Source organism: Homarus americanus, unplaced genomic scaffold (assembly GCF_018991925.1).
Source record: "Homarus americanus isolate GMGI-L3 unplaced genomic scaffold, GMGI_Hamer_2.0 scaffold25827, whole genome shotgun sequence".
Classification (NCBI taxonomy): domain Eukaryota; kingdom Metazoa; phylum Arthropoda; class Malacostraca; order Decapoda; family Nephropidae; genus Homarus; species Homarus americanus.
This window is the reverse complement of record NW_024738300.1, coordinates 5,140,537-5,150,334: the sequence shown is the minus strand read 5'-3', so window position 1 is coordinate 5,150,334 and position 9,798 is coordinate 5,140,537. Positions and strand designations below refer to the sequence as shown.

At 42.0% G+C, this 9,798-nt stretch overlaps 1 protein-coding gene across 1 annotated transcript in view; it reads right to left on the bottom strand.

Annotated features, from left to right (window-relative positions):
• Positions 1-9,798, bottom strand: part of LOC121873944 — an 18,908-nt gene that overhangs the window by 500 nt on the left and 8,610 nt on the right. The window contains exons 2-4 of the mRNA XM_042377822.1: positions 8,212-8,336; positions 7,977-8,093; positions 7,373-7,596 (exon numbers count right to left, since the gene is read on the bottom strand). Of these exons, the coding sequence (XP_042233756.1) occupies positions 7,373-7,596; positions 7,977-8,093; positions 8,212-8,336 (466 nt within the window). The remainder of the gene's footprint in view (positions 1-7,372; positions 7,597-7,976; positions 8,094-8,211; positions 8,337-9,798) is intronic.

Genomic DNA, 9,798 nt, shown 5'->3' with positions numbered 1-9,798 from the left:
GTATTGACGCCGATATTAAGAGCACGGTTGAGGCTTGTGAGCCTTGCCAGCAACTCCAGCCCAGCCAGCAACAGGAGCCGTACCTGTGCAATGACCTCCCGAAGCGGCCCTTTGAATCCGTGTCCGCCGACTTCTTTAATGTGGCCGGAAAGTCTTTCCTGGTGGTCGCCGACAGGCTCTCTGGATGGCCCGTGGTAGTTCCCTGTGGTCGGGACACCACCTCTTCCAGGGTCATCCGGATGTTTTGTTGCTTCTTCCGGGAAGTCGGAGTGCCTCTCCGCCTCCGAACCGACGGTGGGCCCCCGTTCAATAGCCACGAGTTCAAGAGCTTCGCCGAACGCTGGGGCGTCCACCACATCGTCACCTCCCCTCATTACCCGCAGGCGAATGGCCACGCCGAGGCAGCCGTAAAGTCCGTAAAATACCTCATCCTCAAGACAGCACCGACGGGGAACCTGGACTGCGAGGAGTTCGACAGGGGCCTACTGGAACTCCGTAACACCCCTACCCCTGCCGGACGCTCTCCTGCCCAGGTGTTGTATGGCCGCCCCCTTCGTACTTGTGTGCCTGCCCACCCCCAGTCCTTCTTAGATGAATGGCAGATCAAGGCGGACGAGTGTGACCGCCGTGAGGCTGCCCGGATGGCCCAAGTGACAAGCCACTATGACGCCCACGCCCGCCCCCTTCCCAGGTTGACCGTCGGCCAGCAAGTACGAATCCAGGACCCGACGTCACACCGCTGGGACAAGGTCGGGGTCGTCATGGGCCGTGGCGAGTCTCGTTCGTACCAAGTCCGCCTCCCCAGTGGTTTTGTGTGGTGGCGAAACAGACGCCATCTCCGCCCAATGCCATCCTCTAGTGACGAACCTTCCTCCCCGTCCCCTGTGTCCCCTTGCCCAGACCAGGAACGAAGGTCGTCAGTTGATCCTCCCATTGTCCCTCGCCGCTCCCCCCGACTCATGGAAAAAGAGTCCGTAGCCGCTCGAGATTGCACTACGAGCGTAAAGGGGGAGGGAGGTGTATAGATTTGTGAGTACCAAGATATGTGAACACGCCTTACGGCAGGACTCTGTTACCATTCATTGTACCATTTATTCACATGTCTGTATTACCATATTATCATAGCATGTCTGATATCTTTGCTTATGTCTAATGCCTATGTTCACTTACTATGTCCCGATATACTATGTCTGTACCGCGCTAGTCGAGTAATTAGAAGACCTCATTGATTGTCCTAGTGATGTCTAGTAACTCTCCTTGCCCAGCTAGACAACTTCTCTCAGATCAGCCTCGGCCTACATACGGCCCGGGGTCCCTTGTGCCCGCTTCTGTATCGGTCGGCTATCACGCCAAGTCTTGTACAACTTATTGAATATATCTACTGCTCGTGCTCTGGAGTTTGAAGAACCTTGTCTAGGATTTCATCACACCACAGGTAGAAGGATAAATCGTGGCGAAGTTTACCTCCGAGATTATTATATGGTATTGGCAGGTAGGGTTAAGACTGAGATAAGAAAAGCAAAGAGGAATAATGAGCTGAGGATAGCAAGGGAGGCGAAGTCAAACCCCAAGGGATTCTATCAAATGTATCAAACTAAAACAGGAGAAAACACTGGACCAATACAGTCAGATACCGGCGAGCTATCTGATAACGACGGAGAAATGAGCAATAATCTGAATAAATATTTTTCAACAGTTTTTACCACCGAAAATTTAAACAAGATACCCGAGGCACCTACTCTATACAGAGGTAGTGAAGAAAACCAATTAAGCAAGATAGTAGCGAGTAGTAACAATGTTAGTAAGCAAAGAGAAAAACTAAGGCCTAATAATTCATCTGGTCCCGATGAGATATTTGCCACAGTATTAAAGAAATGTAAGAAAGAGCTTAGTATGCCCTTGGCAAACTTGTTTAACATGTCCTTAAAAACAGGTGTAGCACAAGAATCCTAGAGGATAGCGAATGTAATACCGATTTTCAAGAAGGGAGATAGATCACTATCCTCTAACTACCGTCCAATCAGTCTAACATCAATTGGAGGCAAATTACTGGATCATTCATTTCAAATTCTATTCGAAATCACCTAGAGAAGCACAAGTTGATCAATGATTCCCAGCATGGCTTCACAAGCGGGCGTTCATGTCTAACTGATCTATTAACATTCTTTTCATCAGTGGACGAGTGGCACAATTATGATGTGGTATATCTCGACTTTAGTAAAGCCTTTGACAGAGCCCCCCACGAAAGACTAAATAGAAAAATGGAGGCTCATGGCATTCAAGGTGATATTCTAAAATGGATTAGGGCGTGGTTACAGGAGAGGAAGCAGCGAGTGAGCATTAACGGCACTAAATTCCATTGCAGCAACGTCACTAGTGGAGTTCCCCAAGGCTCAGTACTTGGACCATTATTATTTATTATATACATAAACGACACAGATATCGGCATAGACAGCAACATAAGTAAATTTGCTGATGACACTAAAATAGGATGTGTAATTAAATCTGAAGAGGAGTCGGCAAAACTACAGGAAGATCTAAACAAATTTTTTGAATGGTCTGAAAAATGGCAGTTGAAATTCAATGTGGACAAATGTAAAGTACTCAGTATAGGAGATGCAAACAGGGAAACCAAATACCAGATGAACAACGATATTATTGAGAAATCCGACTGCGCAAGAGATTTAGGAGTAATGATAAGTAGGAATCTTAAGCCAAGTAAACAATGTGTTTTTGCTCGAAACAAGGCTAATAAAGAACTTGGGTTCATACAAAGGAGTGTTAGTTATAAGACTAGCGAGGTCATCTTAAAACTATATCATGCTCTTGTGAGACCTCAATTGGATTACACAGTTCAATTCTGGTCACTGTATTACAGAATGGATTTAGAATCCTTGGAAAGAATTCAGAGGAGAATGACAAGACAAATCCCGGGCATTAGGAACCTTGACTACAGAGACAGGTTAAAGCATCTTAATTTGCACTCCCTCGAGAGACGTAGAGCGAGGGGCGACATGATAGAGGTGGATAAATGGAAGTCAGGGCTAAACAAAGGGGACATTACAAAGGCACTCAAACTATCCAACCAGGAGCGAACTCGTAACAATGGTTTTAAATTAGACAAATTTAGATTTAGGCGTGAAATAGATAAATATTGGTTTGGAAATACAGTAGTGTTGAGTGGAACAAGTTTCCAAATATCATCATTAACTCGAATACGCTGGACAGCTTCAAACATAGGTTGGATGCTTACATGAGCAATACGGGTTGGGTGTAAATGGGATTGCCCAGTATGGGCCAATAGGCCTGCTGCAGTTTCCTCCATTCCTATGTTCTTATGTTAATAATAATAATGATAATAATAATAATAATTATAATAATAATATTATTATTATTATTTTATTATATTTTTAATTTTGTATTTTTAATATAAATTCTATTTACTGTGAGTTATTATTATTATTATTATTATTATTATTATTATTGTTAAATTTTCGCCCTCATGCCCCAATGTGGGTCAGTGACCTGTGCCAGGGTGAGCTAATCCCCGTAAAAAAAAAAATTAAAATAAAAAACATTTGCCATCACGTGGCACATGCGAGTTCCTCGGTCTAAGATTCGGTTTGGGGGGTTCTGTGTACCTCAAACAAATGTGAATGACAATGAGCGAACACCAATACAGCTACACACACATTCCCACTACAACTGTTCACTGTATTACAATTTAAATCATAATATTTCGTCTAAACAATGCGAGGGAACAGCAGGTGCACTTTGAGTACCATGGGGTGCCAATGGACCTCAGGGTCTCTGCTATTAGGCCTTGGATCGGGAGCGACACACAACACACCTTCACTCTGCGAGAGCATGAGGCAGACTGACTGCAGATTGGATGCCAAGGTCCAAAATCGCCCAGCAAATACATCCAATCACCAACTAGCTAAATGCTGTTCGTCGTGGGGATTTTTGGACCCCACATTACCTATCTAGGGTTTAATACTAGTGTTATTTTAAAAAGGTGCAAATTGAATCTGTGTAAATCGAATCAAGAAGTAACTATAGAATAAATGTTAATTAAGAACTCCACCAGCAATGCAGGTGACTGAATTTTCAAAGTTCCTTGCAAGGAATCTAAGAGTTTCTACTTAGCTCAATCGGGCAAAGTTCTTATAACTCGACTTAATCAGCATAAATATAGTGCTATGACAGGTAAGGAATCCAATGCTTTGTTCTTTCATATGACAGATAATAATCATTGCACTGACTGGGCTAATGTCTCGTCAATCTTACTTTGTAATTCAATTGTCAGTAGGAACATGATGGAATCTACAGGGGGTGTAGTCCCAATAAACACACCGAATATGTCAACATGAATTTGAGTAATGGCATGTACAAATTGGAAAAAATTTTGAGTAAGAAGATTTGTAACCAGGTGAAATGGTTTGGTCGCTACTTAATGACTTGAATATGAAGGACACCTTCTCTTCTTTGGGACTTGATCTTACTCTCCTTTATATGTTAGCCTCGTTAGTAACTACTCCTTAGTCTGTACTCACCCCTGAAGATGTGAATTACACGAAATCGCTTGGGAACTTCGTGTTTTCTTGGTTCCTCGTAGTTATCAGCACACACACACACACACACACACACACACACACATATACATATATATATATATATATATATATATATATATATATATATATATATATATATATATATATATATATATATATATATATATATATATATATATATATATATATATATATATATATATATATATATATATATATATATATATATATATATATATATATATATATATATATATACACACTAGCGGAATCGCCGCCCTCAGGGCGGCTCTTTCGCTAGGCCACGGTAGGACGCCACCCTCCGGGAGGCTCCACATTGTCTCACTGTAGTGCATTAAGGTAGACCACATTTTTGGTTTTGCCATTTGCAGCAAGTATGTACAGATTTTTGCCAGTTCCCACTCTGGAGCATCCAACATAGAAATGTCCATTAGAGAAGCATGGAAACACCAGGTTTAGGCCAACCATCTTCAGGGACTGTCCCTGGCTTTTGTAGATGGTCATGGCAAACCTTACTTTAAACGGGAACTGAAGTCGCTTGAACTCAAATAGCAGGTCTTGCAAGGTCCTGTCCAATGCTTAAAACGCTAACTTGTGAGACATAGTGCATTCATCCCAGACTATGAGGCTGCATTTTCTAAGAGTTTTGCCTTTGCCGATCCTTTTTTGATGTTGCACACTGGATTCTCATTGTGAGCGAGGTTGAGAGGCAGTTTAAAAGTTGAGTGTGCAGTACGTCCTCCTTCTTGTAGTGTTGCAGCAATGCCTCAGGATGCCACAGCAAGAGCAAGTTTCCCCTGATTACGTACTTTGGCCAACAGAAGGTTGATCAGGAATGTTTTTCCTGTCCCACCAGGTGCATCGAGAAAGATCATACCTCCCTGCTCCGCTTGTATCGCTTGATCAGGCACCAGGTGAGGCGCATTTTCTTCAAGAAAATTCACCAGAACTTCAACTGAGTAGTCTGTCTCTCTGAGCAACTCCCTGTTAGCAGCTACTGGTTCGTCTCGGTTTGGGGAAGGCAATCCAAAATCAGTCAGATGTTTTCCGCATAGCTCCATCACTTTGTCTTCCAGCATGATCAGAACCCCGTTGAACATGTCATCCATGAACTCAATCTCTTGACCAGGATGTTCTCTTCTTGCTTGATGAAGCAGATCCTCTGAAAGACTTTCTTGGTGGTTTTCCCAGAGCTGGCTTGGGTTGGAAAGTCCACATGTAGCAATCATGATGGCAAACAGGTTCCTCATTCTCATTGGCGATTGAGTAGCTGCTGCCTCTTCTAATGTGTCATTCCAGTGACCATCATCTTCCAGTATGCCAAAGAGATTGCACGCTTCCCGATAGGTTCTGCAGACTAGCCCATTCACTGTCTTGAGTGCTGCATATGATGTTGGGCCACGGATGTGGTGCAAAAGTAGTCTCAAACAATAGCATTCAAAGTTGTTGGGGTGAACCGTGTAGACACGTCCCAAAGCATTGCCTGACTTTATTCCTGGATATCCTTCAACATCGGATCCTTGAGCTCTTCTCTGGAACTTTTTCATTAAAGCCTGCCATATGTAGAACTTGGGTACGTCAACATACAGGAGTATTTTAGTAAACTCATCTTTGTGTGAAAGCTTAAAGAATGCAGTGAGAGTCGTATCAGCAGGATTTGTCATTTGATTTTGGAGGGACTCTTCTGTGAAGTAAACTCTTTGTCCATTTTCCAGGTGAACAGCCAGATGAACTACTGTTGGACATCGTTCGTGTATGGGAAAATTAAAAATTCTCCATAGGGCTTCATTGCTGCATATATAACGGCCTTGCTGAAGCTGTGTCACCTCATCATAATTTCCATCCTTTTCCAATGCAAAGATCTCGTGTTCAGAGCATTTGTTGACGTATTTGCAGACATACTTGATGGACTTGACTGAATTGCAGAACTCCACATTGATGTGCGCATTGAATGCTTTACTCAAAAGAGGATTGTAGGGGACCACCCATTTGTTGTCTACTGTTATTTCACTGTCTGTTGCACCAAAAACTTCTTTGGGGAAGTTTTTGGTGCAACGTCCATCTTTCATGCATGGAGAGTGTCTGTTGAATAGTCCACATGGCCCATGAATCATTTGCTTCTTGATAATCTCATAGAGAACTAGATCTTCTTCGGGTACAGGAAACTCTGCTCGTATGCAGTTGTCAATCATGTTCGGTCGAAGTTTCTCTTTCAGCCAGATCAAGACATGGGCATGTGGTAGACCTCGTTTCTGCCACTCAATGGAATACATGTAGCACCGATCAATAGTTCATTAACAGTGTATGTAAGTTCCACCATGTTTTTCACTACAACGGTACAGCAAAGTATATTTTTTTAGCATTAAACTGTTATTATTTTATTGTCTAATCATCACTACATATAACACCACCCATCATCACTACATATATTACCAGCTATCATCACTACATATAATACCATCCATCATCACTACATATAACACCACCCATCATCACTACATATAACAACATCCATCATCACTACATATAACATCGTCCATCATCACCACATATAACACCATCCATCATCATCACTACATATAACACCATCCATCATCACTACAGATCGGTAAAGTAATTTCCGAGATTCTCGTGCGGACACACACTCACACAAACAAACACACAGACATCCTTCTTTGTGTTATATATATATATATATATATATATATATATATATATATATATATATATATATATATATATATATATATATATATATATATATATCACAGTACCGGTGGTTCGTCGAATCATCGTTGATAATGGCCAACACGGCATTCATCTTGGAAAATGCTCTCTGTAGGTGGTGGAGCTCCTGGAGGGGCAGGCGGGTGACGGCGAGGAGCCTCGTCGACCACACCAAGAGGCGGCTCTTGAGGGACCACTCGGCGAAGGCGGCGAGGAAGGCTGGGTCGTCGCTGATGAGCACAATTGTCGTGTGTGATGACATTTGCCGCAGCTGTTAACAACGAAATGGTACTGTTTGACTGACCTGTCACTGGCAGTAATGTGGGAGTGGGTACTTCCTCTAGCACCACTGTAGGAGTGGCTAACTTGACCAACAATAAAGAGTGACTAACTGTAACACCCTTGTAATATTTACCGCTTCTAGTACTCATGTGACGTTGACTTACTATAACAGCATTGTTAATGAAGACCTTTGTAAGGGATAAAGAATTCTAGCACCACTATAACAATGTCTCACTAGAGCATCACTAGAAGTAACTCTCTCTACACCATTGTGATTGACTAACTCGCCTCGGTAATAATTAAAATAATCTACCCTACTCAGTATCAGTGTGAGAGTGACAACAAAGTTAAATAACGTTCAAGAATTACCTGTTTTATTACACAGATTACATGAGAAAGCTGCGTGTTTATATTGTCAATATATTGACCCTCCACCACTACCTCAAAAACACCAACACCTCCGGGAATAGGCAGCTCCTCTTCCAACTGAAAAGATACTGTGTTAATGTTGAATAGAAATTTGTTGTATGTTAATGCAATTTGCGTCTGATAATTTGAATGTGTCACGTGACATTTCAGTAACAGCCAAGCCACTCCACTCTACCTTGAAAATGGTGGATGCAGATGTGCTGCCGTCTGTGAGGAAAAAGACTGAGAATTTGGAATATGCCAATGTGGCCAACACCTCCTTCACCACACCCAGCACCGATGACGATGTACTTTGTTTACCTGTCAAAACACAAGGAAGGTGGTTTAAATAAATATTCATACCATATATATATATATATATATATATATATATATATATATATATATATATATATATATATATATATATATATATATATATATATATATATATATATATATATATATATATATATATATATACTTCATTTTTAGTCCATATAACACGTGGACTTTGAGCATATATTCAACGACCTCACCAGCAAGGAATCGAACCCTCGACCTACTGGGTGGGACTAGGGAACGCTTACCGGCTAGCCCACAAGGACACTAAAAGCAGTTCTAGACTCTGTTATATTTCACACAAAGCCTGTTCATCGAGCTGATGGCGCCGTGAACCTCATTGGGAAACTGCCTGTGCCTCGTATGTGGTGTCAGTAGCATTTTACCGAATCCAGCTGGTATGAAACGCGAGGTACATATATATACTTCATTTTTAGTCCATATAACACGTGGACTTTGAACATATAATCAACGACCTCACCAGCAAGGAATCGAACACCTCGACCTACTGGGTGTGACTAGGGAACGCTTACCGGCTAGGCCACAAGGACACTAAAAGCAGTTCTAGACTCTGTTATATTTCACACAAAGCCTGTTCATCGAGCTGATGGCGCCGTGAACCTCAATGGGAAACAGCCCGTGCCTCTTATGTGGTGTCAGTAGCATTTTACCGAATCCAGCTGGTATGAAACGCGAGGTACATATATATACTTCATTTTTAGTCCATATAACACGCGGACTTTGAACATATAATCAACGACCTCACCAGCAAGGAATCGAACCCTCGACCTACTGGGTGTGACTAGGGAACGCTTACCGGCTAGGCCACAAGGACACTAAAAGCAGTTCTAGACTGTTATATTTCACACAAAGCCTGTTCATCGAGCTGATGGCGCCGTGAACCTCATTGGGAAACTGCCCGTGCCTCTTATGTGGTGTCAGTAGCATTTTACCGAATCCAGCTGGTATGAAACGCGAGGTACATATATATACTTCATTTTAGTCCATATAACACGCGGCGCCATCAGCTCGATGAACAGGCTTTGTGTGAAATATAACAGAGTCTAGAACTGCTTTTAGTGTCCTTGTGGCCTAGCCGGTAAGCGTTCCCTAGTCCCACCCAGTAGGTCGAGGGTTAGATTCCTTGCTGGTGAGGTCGTTGATTATATATATATATATATATATATATATATATATATATATATATATATATATATATATATATATATATATATATATATATACTTTATTTTTAGTCCATATAACACGCGGACTTTGAACATATAATCAACGACCTCACCAGCAAGGAATCGAACCCTCGACCTGGATTCAGTAAAATGCTACTGACACCACATAAGAGGCACGGGCAGTTTCCCATTGAGGTTCACGGCGCCATCAGCTCGTTGAACAGGCTTTGTGTGAAATATAACAGAGTCTAGAA